This window comes from Eurosta solidaginis, chromosome X (genome assembly GCF_040869045.1).
Source record: "Eurosta solidaginis isolate ZX-2024a chromosome X, ASM4086904v1, whole genome shotgun sequence".
Lineage (NCBI taxonomy): Eukaryota > Metazoa > Arthropoda > Insecta > Diptera > Tephritidae > Eurosta > Eurosta solidaginis.
This window is the reverse complement of record NC_090324.1, coordinates 177,270,932-177,297,771: the sequence shown is the minus strand read 5'-3', so window position 1 is coordinate 177,297,771 and position 26,840 is coordinate 177,270,932. Positions and strand designations below refer to the sequence as shown.

Genomic DNA, 26,840 nt, shown 5'->3' with positions numbered 1-26,840 from the left:
GAGTAGTTTTCCTCGTAAGTTAGATAAATAAATACTTCAAATATTCTCATATTGGTAATCATCTATGAATAACAGTTACATCGAGGATTAATTTTTTTCTTTACTTCACGCATACATTGTAACGATTTTAAAGAAACTCCGCTTATTTTACACCTTCTACTAACGTTCGTATCGCTAAATTGTTGAATAAATAACTCCAATATTTGCAAAATGTTCTTTATTAGACTCTGCTCCAAATGTCTAGACGTTTCTTCTTCTAGAATTTTCTAATTGGTTACCAGTTATAGGCGTGTGTATTTGCATTTTATAGCCTCTCGCATAGTCATATGCGTGTGTATATGTGAGTACTACTTCGACTGATGACTACATCTGTATGTGAGTTACCTCTTCGTTGCCTTATATGTATGTGGGTAAATGATGACTAATGTGTTTATTTAGTTTGTTTTAATGTTTCTGTTGTTGTGCAGTTACTTAGTAACAGCTTAGAGATGGTAATATTCGTCCCACTGCCTCCACCGAAGTCTGATCGTCCCGATCACACAAATCTCTCGAACTAACCGCTGCGAGCCTCTCCAAATGAATCACCTTTCTATTGCTTGGTTTCCCAATGGTTTGTATGCGGTAGGTGGCACCACTGATACTCTTCCTAACTTTGTACGGACCTTCCCAACTGCACCAAACTTTGGATGGAACATCTTTCCGTCGATGAGGGTTGTATAACAGCAACAAATCTCCCTCCAGGAAACCTTCCGAATTATTGTTCTTGTCGTACCTGTATTTCATCCTAATACTCATTATCATGGACCGTTCCCTCACGCTCTGTTGTTTGGCCAATGAACTACTTCGCAGAGCTTTATCTTGACGGATTGACTTTGCATCCTCAGTATCGTCTGGACGGTTCACAACAGTAGTGCGCCCTGGCTTGAAACTACCCTTGCATTATTTCTGGGAAACTCTTTCCTCCGTTTTAGTGCTTCCATTTGGTTTTGCAATGCAAGTGTTTCTCCCGCAGGTACCTTTGATTTCGCTTTATTTGGCCCATTCGATCCATCAACTTTTGCCCGATCTACTGCCTTTGACTTTGGTGGGCTTTGTCCAATCGCTCCAAACAGAACTCGCTTACTGCTAAACCCTTTCTCCAAACTGAAGCAGAGTGGTACATTCTGGTTCTTATAGCGCATAATCCCTCTCTGCATATCGATCCTGATGTCATGGTCAACTAAGAAGTCCACTCCCAATATGACTTCATCAACGATCTATGCCACAACGAATTTGTGTAGAACCGTGACCTTTCCAATTAAAACTTTACTTATCACTTCTCCCTGGACTCGGTTATACTCACCAAAGACCCTACGCAACCTTGCTCCAGGTTATAGCTTTAATCTCCTGTTAACCAAAACAGATCAGATTAAGGAATGAGAAGCCCCCGTATCTACAGTCAGTGCACGCTCCTTGCCATCCACATTCCCTTTGACGGTAAGACTGTTCGATTTTCTTCCAATTCGCGAGATGGATATCACAGGACATTCAATAGCTGGGGTAAGTTTTTGATATTTACATCTGACTCGCTCTTGCTTATCTCCTCCAGCTTTGCGTTTACGACCAGCCAAGTTGGAACTACCAGGACCGGTGCTGCAATGACGTGCAATGTGCCCTGGCTTTCAACGTTTAAAGTATTTGACGGACCATCGTTTTTCTGCTGCGTTCCTTTTAATGCTTCTAAATTTGTGTCTACCCATTCTGGCCTTTCCACTTCCACGCGATGAGCTTTGTATGCGGGCTTACTTAAAAGTGACGCTGTTTCGTGAGTCAGTGCATGAGATACCGTTTCAGCAAATGTCAGCTTTGGGTTTGCGTATGTCGCACTCTGGATTTTTACCCTCTCGGTGTATTCCACGGGTGCGTCCGCATTTGCGAGATGAGCCAGTCTTTCAACATCCGACGCAAACTCCTGCAAAGTCTCGTTAGCTATTTGGTAGCGGTTTTGCAATTCTATTTGGTACATCTGTTTCCTGTGCTCGCTTCCGTACCGTCGTTCTACAGCAGCCACCAATGCTTCATAACTGTTACATTCGTACTCTTGGATGGTCTTTAAGATATCAGCAGCTGGTTCTTTTAAAGCTACGAAAAATGCAGCAACTTTATGTTCGGCATTCCAGTTGTTCGCTGCTGACGTTTTCTCAAATTGGAGCTTAAATACCTGGAAAGGAACAGAACCATCAAACGTTGGGGATTTTACCTTCAGAGTAGACGTTGAAGTGATTGGACGGTTCAATTGTAACTCCTGAATACGATCTTTTAAAGCATCTATCTCGGCCTCCATTTTATCTTGTCGACCACTGAACCCTTCCTGAAACTGCGATGTTACCTGTGCTGAAGTTTATGCCGACATTTCTGATATACGTACCTCATGTGCTTCAATTTTAGGTGTTATTTCTGACGACACCTCTGAGATAAGTGTCTCCTGTGATTCCAGTTGGGATGATATTTGCGACGACATTTCTGGAATACGCGTTTCTTGCGCTTCAATCTTGGATGTTATACGGTTCTCCTGCGTCTAGTTGTGTTTCCATCTTGGATGTTATACGTGTCTCCTGTGATTTCACTTGGGATGCCATATATGTCTTCCTTTCTGCCAGTTGAGATGACACTGTCGATGTTTGAGCAGATATTGCAGCCAAAATCGTGTTCAGGTCTGTGCTCGTAACCGTCTGCGATGTTTCGTTTTTCTCTTCAATTTTTGTTGTCTTATCGCCATCAATATTAAAGACATTCTCTTCCACGTTAAATCCTTCTGATTCCATTTCCTCTCGTAGTTGTGCCTGAAGTTCGTGTTTATTGCCGGTTGCATTCAATCCACGGCTCTCCAACTCCTTCTTCAGTTGCTGGATCTTCAATTCACCCCACTTTGCCATGTCCTTGTTGTACTCGAAATCTTCAGAATTTGTTCAACAGTTCCTCTTCTGACACCATTTGTAACGATTTTAGTGAAACTCCGCTTATTTTACACCTACAAACGTTCGTATCGCCAAATTGTTGAATAAATAACTCCAATATTAAATAATGCAAAATGGTCTTTATTAGAATACTTTGAAAGTATGTCACAATAACACTTATACTTCGCAACCAATAGCGTGCTTAAATCAAGCTGATTACTGACTACACAGCTTGTGCTGCTTTTATACTCTCTGCCCCAAATGTCTAGACGTTTCTTCTTCTAGAATTTTCTACTTGGTTACCAGCTATAGGCGTGTGTATTTGTACTTTATAGCCTCTCGCATAGGAATATGCGTGTGTATATGTGAGTACTAATTCGACTGATGACTACATCTGTATGTGAGTTATCCCTTCGTTGCTTTGTATGTATGTGCATAAATGATGATTAATGTGTTTATGTAGCTTGCTTTAATGTTTCTGTTGTTGTGCATTTACTTAGTAACAGCTTGGAGTTGGTAATATTCGTCACAATATGTAGATACGTGTTTTATCTAAGTTAAGGCAAGAGTAACTAATCTTCACAACACCAAACGACGTGTGGAAATGTAGTCTAGGTCAACACGAATGACGTCATTCAAACTTTGAGTGGTATCGTGGTGTCCATTTAAGCTTTGAATGAATTAAACAAAAATTTTACCGCGTCAAAAAGCGAAAACTATTCTTTTGTAAACTAACATTTTGTTAGGACTTACGTCAAGGTGGGTGCTCCCTCGTTGTTTGCGCAAACAGCTACCGGGCTCCAGCTTAGTAATGTAGCTGCTTTACTAGGCTGCTTGATTAAGTATATTTATAAGTACAATCATACAATCTTCTAAATTTAAAAGATTTGCGTCTCTTGGACTGCTACGTATTCACATCCTAGCGAATTTTACAATTTGCAATTCATTTTTAAATCAACGCTAATTATATAAAAAAAAAAAACACGCTGTCGAGCGAGTAGTCATAAATGATTTTAAATTGAAAATTATTTGAATAATAATGCGCACTCCTTACAATCCTCAACCAAAAACTGATCGTGGTTCCCTTCTAGTAGTTGTATAGTTGATGACGGCTACTGATGATTTTGTAGTTGATTAGTGCTTGTTTGGAGGTGGTATTCTTGTTCGGAACATAACTTCATACTATACTCCTTGGTACTTAGATTTCCAACTGGTAGGTGTAAAAATTGTGGTTTAGTTAATTTTTCGTGATTGTCACATCACCTGTTTTCGGTACAACTGCTGGTTGTTGTAGCTACTCAATTTGCGTGGCATCGTCCAGGTGCGTTAAGCGTAACTTACTTTCACTAATGGTTGTATCAGAGAAACCTTCATATTGATAATCGGGAACACATGAATTTGGAACTGGACCGCTTTGTATAAGTGTAGGAAACGTGGCCAAAAAGGGTGTCCTTTTCCTATTCTTCACTTTCTGCCTTAGGTTGTATTGAGGTCGCAAAATAAATGTGTTCGCTTGCTCATGTAGCCTTACTTATGTATAGTGAGCGTGTTGCCATTGTTTTATATTTCCGGATGATGGCGACTATAACACGCGATTTAACTACACCAAGTTTTGATATCACAAAAAAAGGAAAATTATTTTTTTCTGCTGTTGTGTTTCTTTTGCGATATCCGAGCCAAAACGAACTTTTCCCCGCGCTACCTCAACATTCTCACATTCTCAGCTGTTTATGTCATGCAGTTAGTGTTGAGTAACAACACAAGAAAAGGTGTGTTCAAATGAAGCGTTGATGGCTTTGATGCCTTATTATCTAGGTCACTTTTGATGGGTAGATATGATATGTGAACATCTAACTATTTTCATCTTGGATACTTTATAGTAAAAGGCAACCGAATAAATTACTTGTTAGAATAATATGCGAGTTGCTTCAGCGATGTTGAGACTTAAAATACTTAATTCTTCAATATGTATGAGAGTATATACAATAAACCGATACTATAAATTGTGTTCTTTGCCCTAATAAATATTTGAGGGCAAATACTTCTAAGATTGATTTGACGCAAAAAGAAATATGTTGACGCTGGCTTAGTTGAGGTGACCTATTTTGAGGCCGCACATATTAATATAGAGACAAAATGTCTCAATTGTGTTGTTAGTGTAGAAATGAGAAAAAGTGAATTAAGCATGAAAACAAATACCAGCAGGATAGCTTAGTGGCTAAGGCAACTGCAGTTACACCATGTGATTCACGGTTCGAATCTCGGTGAAACCTTTGATAACATTACAAAATTGCCTGATGATGATTACGTTGGCGGCTTTCGAAATGGTTCCATCGCAATATGCCAGTAAATGTTTCTTTCTTTTCAGTTTCTCTTAGAAAATATAATAATTGAAATTCAAATATGATTCGTCGAGAACGAAAATAGACACTGATGATGGCACAACGCCGAAACCGGTTTGTCTCGAAGCCAAATTTGATAAGGGATGGCGAAAAATCGTTCCAGTATACATCGGAAAAAAAATTTGATTGAGTCATATCCGTCCGTACGTCAGTCCGTCCGTCCGTCTATCCGTTAACACGATAACTTGAGTAAATATTGAGATATCTTCACTAAATTTGGTATACGAGCTTATCTGGACCCAGAATAGATTAGTATAGAAAATAGGCGAAATCAGATGAAAACCACGCCAATTTTTTATATATATAACATTTTGGAAAACACAAAAAACCTGATTATTTCGAAAATAATACACCTAGAATGTTAAAATTTTACGTGTGCACTGACAGTGAGACTCTTGATAAAAATTTGGAAACAATTTTTAAATGGGCGTGGCACCGCCCACTTGTGATAAAATCAATTTTACAAATATCAAAATCGTTAAACCTATCGTAACAAAATTCGACAGGGAGGTTACCTTTACTATAAGAAATGCTTTGAAGAAAAATTAACGAAATCGGTTAAGGACCACGCCCATTTTATATAAAAGATTTTTAAAATGGTCGTGGACGAATAAAATAAGTTATCTTTGCAAAAAAAACGAAATTTATATCAATGGTATTTCAATTCCCAAGTGGATTTATTATATTTATAGGAAAAACTTCAAATTTTTAAAAATGGGCATGGCACCACCTTTTATGACTAATAAATTTTCTATGTTTCGGGAGCTATAACTCGAAGAACAATTAGTTCAGAATAGAACCATATGTATATGTATTATATTGCGCAGCCTTGTAACACTATTAAGCACGCAAAAAAACAACAGCATTTCAAGTGTAGAGCTGGGTATGTAATGTTCGGTTTCACCCGAAGTTAGACTTCCTTACTTGTTTTATATTTGATTTGTGTGCGGATATCCTTGTCTTATGTTTTGAATTTGTAATACCCACATATACCTTCTGGCATACGTGGGACCCCTCGCCATTACAAGGAATCTTTTATATCGCATCTGACTGATCCGGTATGGGTATCTTATCATTCATGTTACTGAAAATGTTCCGCAGAGTATTACCATCTGTAAAACTAGTCGGACGTTTTCTTTATCGTACATATTAGAATATTTTAATTTAAAATATTTTTTGATATTTATTTCACATGACACAGGAACACAACAGCAGGCTTTATGGTTGAAAAAACGGACCACAAGACACAATGCGAAATATTGCGAAATTAAATAAAACCTATGGCGAACAAAACTTTTTTTTTGTGAAATTTAAAAGCTATGTTTTATGGAATGTCAGAGCTTTATTGCTTTGGTTAGCTATGGTGAACATTACATCCTCAAATCGTAAGTAAAATCGTAAGGATCATGCCATGTGTGGTAGAGTTGCAAAATTATCAATGTCGTCTTCGATAATTATTTGCAATGTTGCCATTTTACCTTTTTTTTCCGTTTAGCTTGAAAGGTTGCAATTTAGCTTTAAGCTTTTATTCAGCTTCTTTTTAGAAATTTTTTAGCTCTGTTTGAGCGACTGTCGTAGTCGCCAACAACCAACCCTTCTATTTGTTAGAAATTAGTCTTAAGAACTTGAAAATTTAATTTATGAATTTATTTACATATGTACCTTTTACGTATAAATACGCATCCTGAACAATTTATACGTACAAATACGTAATATCTTATATTACGTACATATTCTATGTTAAATTTAAGTATTTGAATTGTTTTTATGAGCTGTACTCATGTATGAGTCACGTACTCATAGAATTGTACGCTAACACTCAAGCGTATTTCACCTCTCTGGCAACCCCAACAATGGGTTGACAGATGTGAGTATGTACATACATACATTCATTTATTATCGTTTTTTGACATTTTACATTGTTTCTTATTCGAAATCTTGTATCCACTCGGTGTGCCAGCAAATTTGTGAAGTTTACTTTTTAAAAAGTAATAAACCTCTCGTATAAAAGAAAATAGTTTCTTTAACATTCCAAAGTTCCCCGATTTATTTATTTCGAGGACTTCTAGTTTCGGTTCGGAGTTGTATATATTGGAATATCGTTTCCTCGGTCAACAGTGCCACATTAATTACTTTTGTCAGCATAAATTTTGCAGTACATTTACGGCTCTAGGGCCATCTTTGCTGAACTCGCTGCAAAAAACCTAAACGCCGCTATACCACCACCACATCATCGTCATCATCACCACATCATCGCTGCACCAGCCACATCCTCTAACGAGGTAAAACCACATCCCCTTAACAGTGGTCCTTCGACGCCACTACCTGAACCAGCGACACAAAAGGTTATCATTTGGAAACTGTGAGTATTAAATGCGATTTTAATACACCCCCTATTCACCCACACACGAAAAAATATATATGGAGGCGGAAAAATCTGACTCTCGAGGATTGGTGTTTCCCGCCAAAATTTATTATTTCCCGCCAAAACTTGCACATGCCATTTCGTATATATACATATATATATATATACAGCAATAACCCCATATTGCAAAACCAGTACGGTATATGTGCAAAGCATAATAAGAAAACTAAGCTAGATACAGTGGGCACGTATATCGATTTTACCCCTCAAATATTTTTTTCGGTATTACTTTTGTATACCGATTTAAAATTATTTAATCTCTCTTATAAATCGATACAGTGTCTTCCCTTGCTGTTTATCACAGCATAAACCTCTACAGTTTTCTTATTTATCCCCATTTAAATTAAGACAAAACGCAAAAGTATTTTTCAGTCTCCATACGTGCGTATACATACATACAGATATACAAAAGAAAGAAACCGACATAAGCGGTGAAATAAAATCTCGTGCACAGTGGTACAAGAGTGGTGCAGTGCGTGTAATAGCACTTTTCTCGCATTAAATTTGCACGCTATAAATTCTCAATCCCCATTAAGAATTTCGGTAAGCTACTAATGGCGGCCACCGTGGTGTGATGGGTAGCGTGCTCCGCCTATCACACCGTATGCCCTGGGTTCAACTCCCGGGCAAAGCAACATCAAAATTTTAGAAATAAGATTTTTCAATTGGAAGAAAATTTTTCTAAGCGGGGTCGCCCCTCGGCAGTGTTTGGCAAGCACTCCGGGTGTATTTCTGCCATGAAAAGCTCTCAGTGAAAACTCATCTGCTTTGCAGATGCCGTTCGGAGTCGGCATAAAACATGTAGGTCCCGTCCGGCCAATTTGTAGGGAAAATCAAGAGGAGCACGACGCAAATTGGAAGAGAAGCTCGGCCTTAGATCTCTTCGGAGGTTATCGCGCCTTACATTTATTTTTTTATTTTTAAGCTACTAATTTCTCTCTCCTCAAATCCTCTACAGTCCAACAAATCGAAGTTAAATTAGACTCCTCTAAGTCACACCCGAAACAAAAAAGAACCCCTTTTAAGATAATCTCATACGAATTAGTTTCCCATATCAAAAGTATAATAATTCCCCTGAGATACTTTTATACTAACAGTGGCTCGCAGCTTATTTCGTGCAGCTACAGAACAAAATTGTTGAGCTATATAGAAAGTAAACTAAGTAGTGATGGTGTCAAAAAAATGCAAATGCACAATTGTAATAAAAATATGCTTTTATTTGAACAAATACTTAATTTTCATGTGTTTACATGTTTGTGCTAATTATTTAATAAAAAGTAAAATTATATCAAAAACTAAGGTCACAGCTTATTTCGTGCATTGCGCCCTGCCTTAGAAAAAAATACTTTTTTATTTATTTTAGTACCCCGTATGACAACCATTTTCTTAAATAACATCTTTAAGATGTTTTTCCATAGATGCAATTAGTTTTTGAGCGACTTCGGGTGGTACTTTATGCCTTTTTTCGACAAAAGTAGTTTTTTAATCGCTAATCTTACTAATCTGCCTTTGCCGTGTAGCCGATTCCAAAATTGACCACAAATACCAAAAGACATTTAAGGCGAGAGATAGTGGAAGTGGATTCATAAGGTGTAGACAGTTCCATACTACCCATGCCTGCACAATTCCGGCACAATATCGGATTTGTGTTAAAGGTATTTGTCTTGGTTATTGCAAAATCGATCATGTAGACCTAAATTAGGGGCAATTTGCAAGAAATTGTCTTTTCGTAAGGTTAAATAAAATGTTTTGTCCATAGTGACATCAAATAATTTTATTTTGGCAACTCCAGAGGCAGCCAAGTAGGCCCAAACCCATCACACTGCCACTGCCATACCATACAGTTGCCTTCAAATTTTTATTTTTGAGCTCTGAAAGAATTTAAGAAAATGTTGTTCACACGAGGTACTAAACTAAATAAATTTTTTAAGGCTGGGCGCAGTGCACGAAATAAGCTGTGGCCTTAGTTTTTGAGATAATTTTAGTTTTTTATTAAATAATTCTTGCTATTTAACGTGAAGCTAAACGTAACTCCCTCACACCCAGCGCAAACATTGTATCACCTCAGATACAAAACCCAAGGAAAGGCCGCTCAAATAGTCAATCAATTCCCCCTGACTGACGCCAACTTCGCTTTAGCGTGGGAAGCCCTGAAGTCCCGATACGAGAACAGACGAGTTCTAGATAATTAAATACGGACACTGAAGGATTTAAAGCCCATCATATCTGAGAACAGTGAAGACATACAAATGTTGCAATCATCGGTAAATAATTGCCTTCAAATTCTCGCCACGAAACAAGTCTCCGCAGATAACTGGGACCCCATACTTATTTATCTGGTTACCTCTAAACTCCCAGAAAATACAGTCACGTTGTGGGAGCAATCTCTAACCTCAAGAAGAGAACTTCCCAACTGGGCCCAAATGGACAAGTTCCTCACAACTCAATACGAAGTGGTAGAAAGAGTTGATCAATGGTGCCCAAGTAAAAGTAAATTCCCTCCTCCTCAAACTAAGCCGCCATTTAAACCTCAACCGTCACATTCGTTTCCGAATAAATCGACCTCCTACATGCAGTCTCACATAACAGAGCATCGAACGATGTACAAATGCTCAATGTGCAAAACCTCCTCTCATCCCTTAATAAATATTTTCAAATTTAAAAAATTGTCTCCCTCTGACCGCAGGAATAATATGTGTTTCAATTGTCTCTCCCAGTCACACATGTTGAAATATTGTCCTAGCAATCAAACCTGCAATCAATGTCGAGATCGGCACAACTCAGTGCTTCATGAAGACACTTCACCCACGCCGAAGAGACAACCCTCCCGAGCGCAAAGGACAACCGCCCAAACCACAACGACAAACCCCATTAACTCATCCGATAAAACCCCGGATCAAGCCGATCTCATAGATGAAGGGTCTTCCTGCTCTTAGAAAAGCCAAGTACAATAGTTCTGTGCAGAAACCGATTGTAAAGTAATTTTGCCCACGGCTATCGCCCCGGTAGAGCAAAGAAGGGAGATTTTAAAACTTAGAGCTCTCGTAGATCAGGGATCTGAAAGACCCTTCATTTCCAAAATAGCCCAAGACAGGATCAGACTCCTTTATAAACCCTCCAAGTTTGAAATCTCTGGCATGGGAGGGAACGTAGTTCAAACCTCAAATAAACTGTGTTCCCTGACCTTAGTTTCCGCGGATGTGCAAACAAAAATCAATGCGAAAGCGATAGTATTACCTCGGCTGACGAAAATGCTCCCCCACTACCAACTGACCAACGAGATCCAAACAAAATGAGTGCACCTTAACCTCGCGGATCCGAATTGTCACTCCTCCTCTCAAATAGACCTTGTTCTAGGTAGTGACATAATCCCCCAAATAATTAAGGAAGGCGTTGAAAAGCTCTCTGCCATCTGTTAGCTCAAAACACGATATTTGGATGGATCATCAGCAGCAAGGCTCCCATGGAAGTAACCTCCTATTCCATACAAGTATCAGAGGTAACTAATAGCGAACTAAGCTCCCAACTACGGAAGCTTTGGGAATTGAGTGAGTTTTGTGAAAATTATTAAACAGCCACAACTACACGCGCGGATAATGGACGTTATGTGGTCAGGCTCCCCTTTAAGCGTAGCTTCCCCGACACGATCCCATTATCAAACTCATGCCCCTCGGCCCTCAGCCAATTTTTAGGAATGGAAAAAGTTCTCCCAAGGAGAGGAAATCTAAAGGAACTATGTGATAGTCTATTAGAAGAATAAATCAGCCACGATCATATGGAAGAAACGGGTTCCCATGAAAAATTCAACGAAGGCTAATGCGCCTCGTTTTATCTCCCCCATCATGCGGTTATAAAGCCCGAGAAAAAAAAACGAAGGTAAGGGTCGTATTTAACGCACTTAAAAACCGGCATCAGGATATTCTCTTAATGATGTTCTCTATACCGGACCTACCCTCCAACCGGATCTGATGCTCCTTATTCTCAAATGGAGGACATACCAGTTTTTTTTTTATCGGAGACGTAGAAAAAATGTATCGTCCAATCATAATGCACGAAGACGACAGAGACTATCAGAGGATCGTCTTTCGCTAGTGTCTAAGCGACCCTATAAAAGACTATCGTCTGAAAACAGTTACATTTGGTGTGAACTGTGGCCCCTACCTCGCCACACGTAGTCTTCACCAACTGGCCAAAGATGTAAAGGAAACTTTCCCCAAAGCCGTCCTTGTCTTGACCAAAGAAACATATGTAGATGGCATTCTCTCTGGTAGCCATGATATTCTCTCGGCTGAACAGTCTCTTTCTCAAGTAATCCAAGCGCTCGGTTCGGCAGGATTCCCATTACGAAAAATAACGGCCAACCACCCTAATATTCTGAAGGATATCGACAAAGAGGACTTGCTCGACACAAATCTCTTAGAAATGGAGAAAATGTATAACGCCAAAACTCTCGGGATTCAATGGAATGCTCTCACCGACACCTTCTCTTATACAGTCGACTCTATACCCCTGTCGTCTACTAGGACAAAGCGTCAAATCCTCTCTTCTGTCACTAAACTTTTTGACCCCGCAGGGTGGCTTACCCCGATAATGATTCAGGCTAAGATTCTCCTTCAAGAGTTGTGGATAGACGGAACCGACTGGGATGAAGAAGTTAAACCCCTCCGTCTCATTAAGTGGTCTCAATTCACGAAGAATTTGTACGGTATCTCGAACATTAAGATCGCCCGAAAGATCAACTATAACCCCAACCAGCAAGTAGAACTGCATCGATTCTGTAGCGCATTGGAAAAGGCATACTGCGCCAATATATATGTTCGGAATACTCACGATACCAGTCCCTCCTCTCATCTCTTGGTTTCCAGGGGTAAAGTTGCACCCCTTCGCACTTCCAGCCTGCCAAGGCTAGAACTATGCGCGGCTCTTCTTTTGACACGTCTAGTCGCTGTCGTCCAGTCAAGCCTCAACCTTTCGGTTACAAAAGTAAGACTGTGGTCTGACTCGGAAATAGTTCTGGCATTGCTGGAAAAACCCCCCACACTTAGAAGACCTTTGTATATAACGGCACCGCTGAAATAATGGATCTCGTCGGAAATGCGTCATGCAAACATGTCGGCACTCGCGACAACCCAGCAGACATGGGCACTAGAGGATGTAAATCCAATGACTTGGCTAGTTCCCCGTTATGGTGGAATGGCCCTGATTGGCTGACTTTTCCCCGGGAAGCCTGGCCAAAACGCATTAAGAAATACCAATCCACCGTAGGTACGCAACATGAGTGATCGAACCGGAGGCACACGTTCCGCGTCCTCCACTCTCTCTTACGGTGATCTCCATAAAGCGAAATGTAAGATTGTAGCCTTGGCACAAACCCGCTTCTTTCCCCTTGAAAATGCATGTTTAGAAAACTCCAAGGTGATAGAAAACAAAGCCCGCTATTGGCTCTTAGTGCATATCTCGGCAAAGATGGTCTGCTTCGGGTGAATGGGAGATTAGCCCATTCGACCATGACGTTTAATGAACGACACGCAGAGGCACGTCCCTTGCAACAATGCCTAAGGCAGGAAGTCTATATCCCTCGGCTCAAACCCCTTATAAAGAAATGTATTCTCCAATGTAAGACCTGTGCTCTCCATAAGCAGCAGATGCGCTAGCAAATCATGGCAGAGTTTCCCCCGGAACGGTGCCCTTACGCTCCGCCTTTTACCATCACCGGTGTTGACTATGCGGCGCCTTTTCACGTAAAACCCTCTATGCCAAGGTCTCACACCCTACTAAAAGTTACGTGGCCGTTTTTGTCTGTTTCTCTACAAAAGCTGTCCACCTTGAGTTGTGCTCCGATCTAACAACTAACGCTTTTCTCGCAGCGTTCGCTCGCTTCGTCGGACGTCGCGGATACCCAGCGAAAATGATGAGCGATAATGGCAAAACGTTTATAGGAGTTAAAAGGCCAACCGAAAAGGAATTTGTGGACTTTCTGAAAACTGCCCCCCAAGAAGTCATCCAGAAGCACTCCTCTCAAGGTACTAATTGGCAGTTTATTCCCCCCGGTGCTCCCCATATGGGTGGTCTGTGGGAGGCCGCGGTAAAAAGTTTCAAATTCCATTTTAAAAGGGCTGCAGGAACTCATACCTTCACCTTTGAGGAATTAACTACTCTCTTAGTGAGAATAGAAGCGGGTTTAAACTCTCTCCCGATTTCACCTCTATCTCAAGACCCCTCCGACTTCATTGCTCTCACCCCCGGCCACTTCCTCAGAGGCTGCACTCTCCTGGCCATCCCGGAAGTGGATCATGCAGATTTGCCTCTTATGAACCGTTCGAAAAAGGTAAAAAGGATCCATCATCAGTTTAGCAAAAGATGGAAAGAAGATTACCTAAAAGGTCTTCAGAAAAGGCAAAAGTGGAAAAATCCACAAACGGAACCCAAAGTCGGTGAATGCGTTTGTATCCACGACGACTCTCTCCCACGACAGAGTGGCGTCTGGGACTCATTGAGAAATTATACCCAGGGCCGGACGGTCATATACGCGTTTTCGACGTTCGCACTCAAACCGGCACCTCACCGCCCACTTGTAAAGTTTTGGTTCCTCCTAGCGAAACCTAGATAGAGCAAGTACGGAAAGCCCACCAAGCTACTACTGAACCACCTCTTCCACTCCTACCGCATTACCGTCGCAACAGTATCACACTTCGTAGACTCAAGCAATCTGAGAGCCTCTTCATTTAGCAGCTCTCTCGCCTAAAATATTTATACAACTGTCATTTCAGATTGTCATGGATCGCGCTCCGCAACCGGCACCCCGAAATTCTTTGCGGTCTGCAGTGGTCGCGCGCAGCCCGCCGCTGTAAACCGACTATCGACTATGCTGCGTAGGTACACGAACCCACGCTCTTCGCAATTGCGGCGTCTTCAAGAAAATGAAGCCGCCACAACGATGGATACTCGCCATGGACAACCGCCAGCATCTACCGCCGCTCGACCCATCGTTCGGTGCACCGCTCAAGGGCTGCAGACTGCCACCTTCAGGCGAAAGGTGTCAGACCTCCTCGAACGAGATGCGTTATGGACTCTTCAAGAGCTGCAAGAGGCTCTAGCCGCTAAACGCGCCTAGGGCGGGGACGACCCTTCTGTTTAATAGAAATTAGTCTTAAGGACTTGAAAATTGAATTTATGAATTTATTTACGTATGTACCTTTTATGTATAAGTACGCATCCTGAATAATTTTCACGCACAAATACGTAATATCTTATATTACGTACATATTCTATATTAAATTTAAGTATTTGAATTGTTTTTATGAGCTGTACTCATGTATGAGTCACGTACTCATAGAATTGTACGCTAACACTCAAGCGTATTTCACCTCTCTGGCAACCCCAACAATGGGTTGACAGATGTGACTATGTACATACATACATACATTTATTATCGTTTTTTGACATTTTACATTGTTTACTTATTCGAAATCTTTTATCCACTCGGTGTGCCAGCAAATTTGTGAATTTTACTTTTTTAAATGTAATAAACCTCTCGTATATAAGAAAATAGTTTCTTTAACATTCCAAATTTTCCCGCTTTATTTATTTCGAGGACTTCTAGTTTCGGTTCGGAGTTGTATATATTGGAATATCGTTTCCTCGGTCAACAGTGCCACATTAATTACTTTTTTCAGCATAAATTTCGCAGTATAGTTACGGCTCTAGCACCATCTTTGCTGAACCCGCTCTAAAAAACCTGAACGCCGCTATACCACCACCACATCATCGCCATCATCACCACATCATCCCCGCACCAGCCACATTCTCTAACCAGGTAAAACCACATCCCCTTAACAAGCTCTGTTGACTTTTTTCAAAATTTTAGAAAAGCTATTTAAACAGTTTTATGTGGATTCAATTTTAAGAACATTGAATGAATTTGGGGTAGATTTAAAAATTTGAGGGGCTAAGGAACAGATAATGTTGGCATTATGGTAGGCAGAAATCGATGCATGGTAACTTTGTTATTGCAGTCTCTGGGGATTTTCCCTCCACGCTAAGCGACATCCTTCTGGGTGCTCTAAGCAGGCTACACACCTGGGCGGCATCGTGCGGCCTCAACATCAACCCAAGCAAAACAGGACTGATAGTGTTCAGTAACAGATCGAAAATACCAAAATTTCGAATGCCCTCACTAGATAGAACGGAACTCCCGCTCTCAACTAGGGTTAAGTACCTAGGAGTAGTAATAGACAACAAGTTAAATTGGAAAACCAATATCGAAAAAATAGTAGAGAATGCTTATATCGGATACTACTCGTGCAAGAGAATGAGCAGCAGAAACTGGGGACTAAAGACAAAATTTATGATGTGGCTCTACATGGCGGTCATCAGGCCCATCCTGGCGTACAGAGCCATAGCGTGGTGGCCTTCCCTGGACAAGCAATACAACACTAAAAAACTAGACAACACTTAGATCGTTCCCAACGGAGGCACTAAATGTTATACTTAACCTGATGCCAATGGCCCTCCACATCAGATATACAGCGATCAGCACAGCCATCAGGCTAAGGGAGTCTAGATACTAGAAAGAAAAACGATATGGTCACAGTGACGTCCTAACCAGGCTCGCCGATGTGAACTCGACAACAGATTACCTCCCTAAAACACTGATCTTCGACAGGAATTACAAGATTCAGATACCCTATAGAACGGATTGGTCGGCCGACAGAGTTGGCAGGAAGGGAGTCACCTCACTCTACACTGACGGATCCAAAATGGACTGCATCGTCGGCGCAGGTGTCTTCTCCAACCAACTAAAAGTCGCAGTCCCTATCCGTCTTCCAAACACAGCTAGTATCTTCCATGCAGAACTGCAAGGAATAGAGAGGGCCAGCATATTCCTGCTGCAGAACCCGATAGACGCTGAGGTAGTCATATAATCCGACATTCACGCAGTCCTCAAAGCGCTAGAATCACCATACACATCTTCTAAAGCCTTCGATAACTGTAAGAGGGTGCTACGTGAAGCAGCTAACCAGGCAGCTATCACACACAACACAGGAACATTGACGGTAACGAAAAAGCGGACGAAATAGCAAAGGCGGGTGCGTCATTAGACAATACGGAAGCAGTCACGTGCATCGCCACTCACATCAATTAAAAGAGACATTCTCACCTATCTTAGGAAAATAGCAATCCGTGACTGATAATCTACGGACACATGTAGAATCGTCAAACTAATATGGCCAGAGTACAACCATAAAAGAACCGTTGATCCACTAAACGGGTCTAGGAAGGAAATATATAAATATATATAATCATGGCCACTATTACAGGGCATTGGCCGTTTGGCCCACGCGCGAGCAGAATGGGTATCCCCTACAATGAGAAGTGTAGGAGCTGTAGACAGAAGGGTGCTGAGGAAACGGTTATTCCCTTCCTCTGCGAGTGCCCAGCCCTCGAGAATTTTTGGTCCCGAAGTCTAGGCAGCTATGTGTTGCCGGACTTAAGGACGGTGTCAAACTGCCGCATCAAGGACATCAGTAGGTATATTGTTTTAACCAAGTGGTTTGAGTAAAACATTACGCAGGGTACATCATCCAAAAATATAAGTGGTTCCAAGAAAAAGTGCATCAAAATGGCGCCTAGAGCGCTAGTTGGGCCCGGCTCCATAGCCGAGCAGCACAGCAACCAACCAACCAACTTTATTAAGGGATTTTCCTTAGGGAAGCGTGTGTGAGATGGAACAATCTCGTATCCTGCTACCACACTAAGTTCGTGTGGCCTGAATGGGACGCGAGACGTACAAGGAGTCTCCTTTTTCTTAGAAGGGGGGACATATCTCTGGTGGTTGGACTTATAACCGGCCACATAGCAATCGGGCAGCATACACAACGGGTGGGTGCTCCCTATAATGATTACTGCAGGAGCTGCAAAGATTAAGAGGATATAAGCAGTCAGGCATTTTCATGCGATTGTCCTGCGCTTTGGCACAAGAGGAAGAAATCTCTGGGATCTCCTTTCTTTGACGATCTTTGTGATCTGGCTAAGTTGGAACCTAAGAAATTCCTGACATTTTCTGAATCGACCTGTTAGTCTGAGTAGGGGACAGATCCTAAGTGCACCGGTGACTACTCTAACCTAACGTAACCTAACTTTATTAAGGCAACATCAACCTAATATCATTTTCGTTCCGTGTTATTGCCACTCGATTATATGACTCTTTCATCTGCTTCTAAACCGCTTCCGAGCGAAATTAAATTTTTGATTTCAGAAACATTTAACTGGTTTTCTAAGTCCAGTTGTTGAAAAAAGAGATATGCAGTGATACATATATGCTGCGTAAAACGACGGACTCGACCCGTTGCAAATCGCATAACTCCTTGTCTTTCTGTACTTATGTCAACAGGCATAATATTTATTTGAAATATACCGTTTTGTGTAAGGCTTATAGCTCATATAAAGTAGAACTTACGTAAGGCTTATGGCCTTATTAAAAGAAACTACTTGCTGTATTATGACCTTTTATATAAGGCTTATATATAGCCCACCCAAAATGAGGCTTAAATAAACTGTTATATTAACGAGATTGAATAAGGATTGTTGTACCATAGTATAGCCTTATTATAAGTTTTGTTGCACATATAAAATGGCCTGAACTTATAATAAGACACCATCTGACTTCAAATTCCTTCATTCATATTCATAATAACATATTTCAAAACTTTATTTTAACAGGGGGTCACTCATCGGCAGTGGTTTGGTCAGCCCAGAAAGTGAAATGAAAATATTCCCTCCAAATATTCATTTGCCAGATATCGTTTGGAGTCGGTGTAAAACACATACTAAAAATTTGAAAAGGAGATTATCAAACAGTGTGGAATGTAGAGTTTACATCTTTCGTAGGTTCTTTAAAATTACAAAAAGTAGATTTCCTTATTGAAAAAAGTTTTATATACTATAGCATTGTTTTATCATGTATCCCTTTTAAATTAAAACACAGATAGCATCTGCTAACTAGTTTTTTTATTTTTAATGAAATTGGAGTAAAACTTAATAAACATTTTTTATTCTGTTTTGTCTTTTATGAAAAAAAAAATTATAAAATGCATAGAAAGTTGCCTTAAACTTTTAACATTTTTTCTTAGGATATGATAGGTTAGGTGGTAGCTGCCCTGATAAGGATAGCTCACTTGGACAACACGAAGGTCAGTTGCGATACCACATACACCAAAAATAACGGTGACTTAGATCTAGCTACTTAGAGAATCGTTGGGTAGCAACGATAAAGCTCCGAATGATACCGATCTCAACTTTGGATATATCCTCGGGAGATCCAAGTGAGTCGCGACCGAAGTACTTTCGCCTAGTTCTGGCAAAAGCTGGACAATCAAGCATAAAGTGATTTGGTGATTCCTCCTCATCATCCTCCATACAGCTGCAGCAGGATGGAATTTCCAGTATATTGAGACGTACCGCATGGATACCCATGGGACAGTGCCCTGTCAAAACCCCAATCACCATTGATAGATGAGCCTTAGTGAACCCAATTATTTCAGCAGACCTCCTGCCATCCAATTTTGGCCAGAAAGATCTTGCTACCCTGCAAGACGTGGTATCCGCCCAACGTTTGCTGAGCTGATTCGAGGCCCAGCTATGGAGGAGCAATCCACAGATGGCTAGCGGGATCCCGAATCCCTAAGCCATCTTCATCCGGTTCAGTTGTACCGATGCGGGCTAAGAGATCCGCTTGACAGTTACCCGGGATATCACTATGGCCCGGGACCCAGATAATCTTAATTGTAAAATAATTCGATGCAATCGCAAGCGAGGTCAGGCACTCCCAGACCACCCTCGATCGCACTGTAGTTGAGCTCAAGGCCTTGATAGCCGCTTGGCTATCAGAGTAGATGTTAAATTCCCTAACCGTGGTAGCACTGGATAGAATTCCATCCACCGCATCCTTAATCGCATCAATTTCCGCTTGGAATACACTGCAGTGATCAGCCAACTTAAACTTGCGGCTTAAATTTAGCTCTTGACAAGTTTGCTAATTGAAGTTTGCTAATAAATTCAACCAGAGCCGCCTCGGCTCCTAAACCCACCAGAGCTCTTTCGATTGCCCCCGGTAAGACATTGTTAAAAGCTCCCTCGATGTCTAGAAAGGCACCCAGAGCATACTCTTTGTGTTCTAGGGACCCCTCTATTTCCTTTACAATCGAATGTAGAGCCGTTTCCGTCGATCTGCCCTTGCAGTACGCATGCTGTGAAGCCGACAGTAACCCCCGAGGTATCCTTTCCCGTAGGTACAGGTCAATCAACGGCTCAAACGTCTTAAGAAGAAACGACGAGAGACTGATTGGCCTGAAATCCTTAGGTGATACATGAGAGCTTCTGCCGACCTTCGGAATAAAAATAACCCTAACCGTGTGCCAAGACTTCGGGATATAGTTAAGCCTGAGGCAGTTAGTATATATGATGGCCAACCAGCGGCAAGAAATCCCCAAATACCTTTGAAGTTGCGCGGGAATGATTCCATCCGGGCCCGGAGACTTATAGGGCTTGAACGACCCTATAGCCCAGGTTATTTGACTTTCCCGTATTGGAATGGCAGGCACGCCGACCATGCAGGCGAAGATCCCTGCGCAACTGGGACATCGGGAAAATGATTGTCCAGTAAAAGCCTTAGGGACTCCTCGCTACTCATCGACCAGTCCCCACCATCATCTCTCAGATACCCCAGAGGAGCGGGGTTCCTAGAGAGTATTTTTCTAAATCTCGCGGATTCATTGCAGCCTTCTACGTTTTCGCATAAGCTTCGCCATGCATCTCGCTTGTCTATCCTTATTTCATTTTTATAAATCCCCAGACTCACCTTATAGAGCTCCCAGTCCGAGGGTAATTTACTCCTCCTGGCTCTGTTGAAGAGCCGCCGACTGGACGCTCTTAGGTCGTCAAGAGAATCCGACCACCAGGGCGGCTTGCCCTTCCCCCTGTAAGTTTTCAATGGGCAGGACAGCTGAAAGGCGCTATTGCTTGCCGAGGTGAATTTTTCCACCAGAACGTCTATCTCAGATTCGGACAGGCCCGAACTAATGATAGGCACCGCAGGCAGTAGCTCTCCCAGCTTCCTACAATACAAGCCCCAGTTAGTACTTTTAGGGGTCCTAAAAGATATTTTACCGGGTCGTTCTTCGTTCACTGAGAACTGAATATATCGGTGATCAGAGAAGGAGTGCTCGTTGAGAACCCTCCATCCAGATATCCGACCTTCCAGTTCTCTACTAACCAGGGTGAGGTCCAGGACCTCCTCCCTAACCGCAGTAATAAAAGTCGGGTCATTCCCCCTATTACATGTACAAAGTCCCTCATCTACAATAAAAGTAAATAAAGACTCACCTCTAGTGTTGGTATCCGAGCTTCCCCAAATGCTATGAGGGGCATTAGCATCGGCACCGATGCTCACGCCAACACCTCTCCGCCTTGCTTCAGCGGTGATTTCACCCACGATCGCAGGTGGTGGTCCCTCTACGTACCCGTGGGGCATGTACGCTTAGACCACCCACATTTCATTACTTCCTCGCTCTAGGCAGACCGTGGTTACGTCAGCATTACTGAAATTAGAGAGAATAGAAGCTTTGATCTCTTTTTTAACAAGCACCCAGGATCTAGGCCTACTTGCCTCCCCATGCACCAAGGTGTTGAATTTTCCAGTCCTTAAACCAGAAATCTTACTGCCGTTACTACTCAGCCAAGGCTCTTGGACAAGGACTATAACCACTCCGCCTTTTTCAAGGCAGAGCACCAAATTTGCGGAAGCCACCTTAGAGTGCTGAAGAATGATTTGACGGATTTCCATCAAAAGCGCTCTTCTTCCGCACCCCATCCTTGGCGGATTCGTATTAGTCTTGTCCATTCTAAAAAAGTCCCCCCTCAAGGCCGCTATCCGGAGCCGATTGCGTAGTCGCCCTTTAACGGTCTCGTGGTTATCTATGCTACGCAGGGAGGCCACGCGAGGGTTAACGCATTACCTTATGAGTAATGCGTTCAGAACCAGACCGGACGCGAAGCGGGAAAATCTTCAACCGCACCTACACCACCAACTTAACGGCGACGGAGCCGGAACGTACCTTGAGGCCCGCCACGTTTTTAACGGGACGTGGGCAGGTGCAGCATTAGCCTACCAGCCATTTCGGTAGGGTTGCACCCCGACCTACTAAAGTGGCAGAATACCGCACCTACCAGCCCAAAGTCATCAAGTCAAAATGTAATGTCAAATAAAAGCCCTAAAACAGTCCAGTTCGTCACCGTTGTGTACCGATCTTGACTCTTAAATAGTCCTCCCTCCCCTGAGCTCGGCACAATGCCTCAGGTGGAGCGGGTCGCGAGTTGTCCTCTCTAGATCCGCCATTATCAGTAGAAGTAGGGGCACCTCGTGCAGGACGTGAAAACTAATCACGCGTGACATTCGTCACTATGGCCGGTCAAAGACTGATATCAGTCCCTGATCCAGAGCCTGAAACCACTTATGATATCCAAGGCAAGTATCTTAGCCCCCAACTTTTTTTTTTTTTTTTTTCTTAGACTTTAAGACTTTTTTAGCTTTTTATTTTTGTCAATCTAGCATTTTTTCCGAAAGAGTTCTGGCAACAGTGGTTATTTCTTTGATTTAGAAAGCTATTAGGATTTGTTAAAACTTACATTGGCTATTTCCTTTATTTGGGATTAACTATACAAAAGCTGCCAACTATATCGAAATTTGGTCAGAAAAATGGTTACATGATAGTAACTTTTTATAGATTCTTATATATGAGCCCTTGATGTTGAAAGTGGTATAAGTCAAAAATTTTAAAAATCTAGTTTATAAGCTATTTCATATCAAATCCTAATAAAATAACGTACTCTGAAGCATAGATGTTAAGTAATGATTAGATAATGCTAATGATTGGTAATTAACCTTCATTTGAGAAATTCTGCAATTCATTAAATAATTAGAATTAGTTCAACTAATACCCATTAGATAATTGAAATTTTTATTCTAATGGTAAATCTAATTGCAATTAGTTGCCATTAGCAAAAAAAATTGGTTTACTTTTACAATTAGAAATCTAATTGACTTCTGCTAATGCAATTAGATATTAAATTAGCTCGAAGTAGAATCAATGCCTTGTAACACTATTAAGCACACAAAACAAACAACAACAGCATTTCAAGTGTACAGCTGGGTATGTAATGTTCGGCTTCCTTATTTGTTTTTAAACGGTTTTATTTAGCTTGACTCTATGTAGCGGCCGGCCGGCCTATTGTTAATGAATTTTTTGTAATTAAAATTTAAGTAACTTCTCTATAGGCTGCAAGCTTGAAACTAGGAATATAGTAGATAGGTGGCGCATGGATCGAAGTATTTCAGAAAATCTTATTTGTGGTTCGATTTGGCTCATATTTGGAACACATAATACACACATGAATATAAAGCGACCTATAAAAAAAATCGCCGCTAGGTGGCGCAGGTATCGAGATATTCAAACTTATCGTATTTGTGCTCCCATTATGCTCATATTTGGAACACATATTACATACATGAATAGAAATCGCCAAGTAGCGCAAAGATCGAGATATTAAAAAAAATCGCATTTGTGGTCCGATTTGGCTCATATTTGGAACACATATTACATACAGAAATAGAAATCCTTTTATGAAAACAAAATCCCGCTAGGTGCAGCAAGGATAGAGATATTAAAAATACTCTTATTTGCGGTCCGATTTGGCTCATATTTGGAGCAAATATTATGTACATGTGTAATAGTAATTAAAGACACTTGCGAAAAGTGTGATTCGCTAAACTAAAAATTGAAGCATCCAGTAATGAAGACGGTAAGTTCCATCTTATGGAAATTCATGATTCACATCTTAACAGTGCTGAACAGGTTAGAAAAAGTTTAACAGATGACATACAAAAAGCAAAAGATAACCCGAGTGAATATTACGGATTCAAATTTGATCTACAGAAAGCACTTTCCTATCCAAAATTTCTGTTTCGGTAGCTTATTACAAGCGCAACATGTATGTATACAATTTAGGGTTGCATAATTTCCACAATTAAAATGCTAAAATGTATACATGTTATGAAACAATCGCCTCAAGATGATCACAGACGTTGTGTTCTGCATCTTAAAGCACATTGTGGGCATTACCACTCAAAAGCATATCATAGTGATGCCTGTTCTGAACAAAATCGTAACATTAACATAGCTTTAATTTGGTTAAAAATTGTTCAGTCATCTGCTAATAATTTTGAAATAGTTGATCATAAATTTATGTTATCTGGCCAGTCTTCGAATTAAAAAATCTAATTATTTATACATCCCTGAGCATAACTATAATTTAATAGAATTATGTAAAACAAAACCATTTTTGGCCAAGAAAGATTTCATTTCGACAAAACAACACCAATGGAGAAGCTGTGTTTTGGCTAAAAATACAATGGATCAGACTTCTAAAAAATGCTCCATATAAGATGTTTTATAAAACTTCCTTGGATGACAATTGCGAATTCAATGAATTGAATATACGAAAATATTGATTTGCTACCATTATGCACAACCATTAAACCAATACAGAAGAAAACCGGAAAGACATATATCCCACCAATTTTTCACAAACACTTTGCTTCCCTAAATATTAATAAACAATTTACTTCGTTACAATGAAATGAGTTTGAATAGAATGTTAGTTACTAATAAAAATGTTTCTTGATTGTGTAAGTCATTTATAAAAAATAATGCAGTTACTTTTGAAAGTGGTATAAGTAATTTCAACGTTTCAAAACCACATTTCTTTTTAAAAATGGTTATTGTTGGCAACCCATTAATAAGTGTCAAAAATGCATTGAATATGCAACCCTGAATTTAGATGACAAGAGAGAAATGACTTGCAATCGGGGATTCGGAGGAACATCAGCATTATACTTTTGGTCTGCTTCTTTACGCGTGTAAACTTGTAATTAATTTTCTTTATTGTATTTGATTTCTTGAAATAAATGATATATGATTGTATCGCAATCATAATAGTGGCGACGAGGACTTAGAACCTGTGATTTTGGAAAAATTTCCACAATGAATGCAGACGATGTTCGCACTTTATTCACGCAAATGCAAGAACAGCATGAACGTGATAACCAAGCTATGCAGAACCTGGTAAAGACACTTCTTTCCAGCCAACTTCAGCATAACGCATCGTCAACAAAGGATGATAAGGGTGCAGAGTTCATAATTGAAGCACTTGCGTCTAGCATCAGTGAGTTCTGCCACGAGCCAGAAAATAACCTCACTTTCGACATGTGGTTCGCGCGTTATGAGGATCTTTTCGAGGTCGATGCTGCCAAACTAGACGACCCAGCCAAAGTCAGGCTTTTGTTGCGTAAACTAAATACAATTGTCCACAGCAAATACATAAATTACATTTTGCCAAAGCACCCCCGCGATTTTACTTTCGCCGAGACAGTAGAGAAGCTCAAACAACTGTTCGGCCTCCAAACATCACTTTTCAACATCAGGTATAATTGCTTGCAACTCACAAAAGAACCAATGTCAGATTTCATCACATACGCAGGCATGGTGAACAGGCATTGCGAAAATTTCAAGCTAAATAACTTGAAGCTTGACCAATTCAAGTGTTTAATTTTTATAATGGGGCTTAAGTCGCAATCAGATTTCGACATCAGAACAAAACTGTTGAGTAAATTAGACACCGCAGCCGAAACACTCACACTCGATGCGCTGTCAAAAGAATGCCAACGTCTCGTAAATCTAAAAGTTGATACGAAACTTGATGAAAATCAGAAGAGCGAAGTGCAGGTAAAGCGTTTACAAACCAGTAATGCAAAGCAAAAATCAGTGCCTAAAACTCCGTGTTGGTTTTGCGGCGCCATGCACTACTCTCGCGAATGCTCATACTCAAAGCACAGATGTGAGCAATGCAATACAGTTGGCCACAAAGAAGGCTATTGCACCTCAAAGAAAAAGGTGAAACACTCTAAGCAAAAGCAAACACAACAGAAAAACAAAGTAAAAGAGTCTCAAGTGCAGTCGAAAAGTATTTTCGTCGCTAACAAGATCGAATCAGCTCAACGCAAATTTGTCAATGTTATAATAAATGGTACAAAAATTAGTTTACAGTTCGACACAGCATCGGACATTACAATTATATCGGAAAACAATTTCCGCAAACTAAACGTTTTAAATACATCAGCAGTCGAACAATCAGCTCGTAGCGCCACAGGCACAGCATTACCTCTTTCATTTAAGTTTGAGTGCGAGGTCGAACTCAAACAACAAAATGCAACACTCACATGTTTTGTGACACCAATCAAAAATTTAAACGTAATGGGTCTAGACTGGATAACATCTCTCAACCTTGACAGCATGTCCATCAACGCCATTTGCAACCAGTTGGCAATGGAAAACCGGGGAAGTATTATTCCAAATATACAAAATATTTCAAATATCAAACAATATTTTCCAGATGTGTTCGATGACAAACTAGGTTTGTGCACTAAAACTAAGGCACACTTGGTGGTAAAACGGTACCAAAAACCAGTTTTCCGGCCAAAGCGACCAGTAGCTTACGCCATACAGCACCTTGTTGAGGAAGAACTGCAAAGGCTCATAAACATAAATGTTATATCACCAGTCAACCACTCAGAGTGGGCAGCGCCAATTGTAGTTACAAAAAAGGCTAATGGAAACATACGCATTTGCGCCGATTTCTCGACAGGGTTAAACGCCGCTCTCGAATCGCACCAGTACCCACTTCCTTTACCCGAAGACATTTTCGCAAAGCTAGCAAACGCACAATATTTTAGCCACATAGACCTTTCTGATGCTTTTCTGCAAATTGAAGTTGACGACGACTCAAAAGAGTTACTTACTATCAACACGCATTTAGGGCTGTTTCGCTATAACCGCATGGTATTTGGCGTGAAAACTTTTCCTTCCATATTTCAACAAGTCATGGACAAAATGCTCGTTGGTATGGATTACGCCGCAGCGTATATCGATGATATCTTTGTATCCGGAAGGGATCAAAGCGAGC

General features: G+C 40.8%; 1 protein-coding gene across 1 annotated transcript in view; it reads left to right on the top strand.

Annotated features, from left to right (window-relative positions):
* The window catches only part of LOC137234581 (cytochrome c oxidase subunit 5B, mitochondrial-like), a 676,037-nt gene that overhangs the window by 628,495 nt on the left and 20,702 nt on the right, over positions 1-26,840 (top strand). The window contains exon 3 of the mRNA XM_067758042.1: positions 6,540-6,723. Within this exon, the coding sequence (XP_067614143.1) occupies positions 6,588-6,723 (136 nt within the window). The 5' untranslated portion in view covers positions 6,540-6,587. The remainder of the gene's footprint in view (positions 1-6,539; positions 6,724-26,840) is intronic.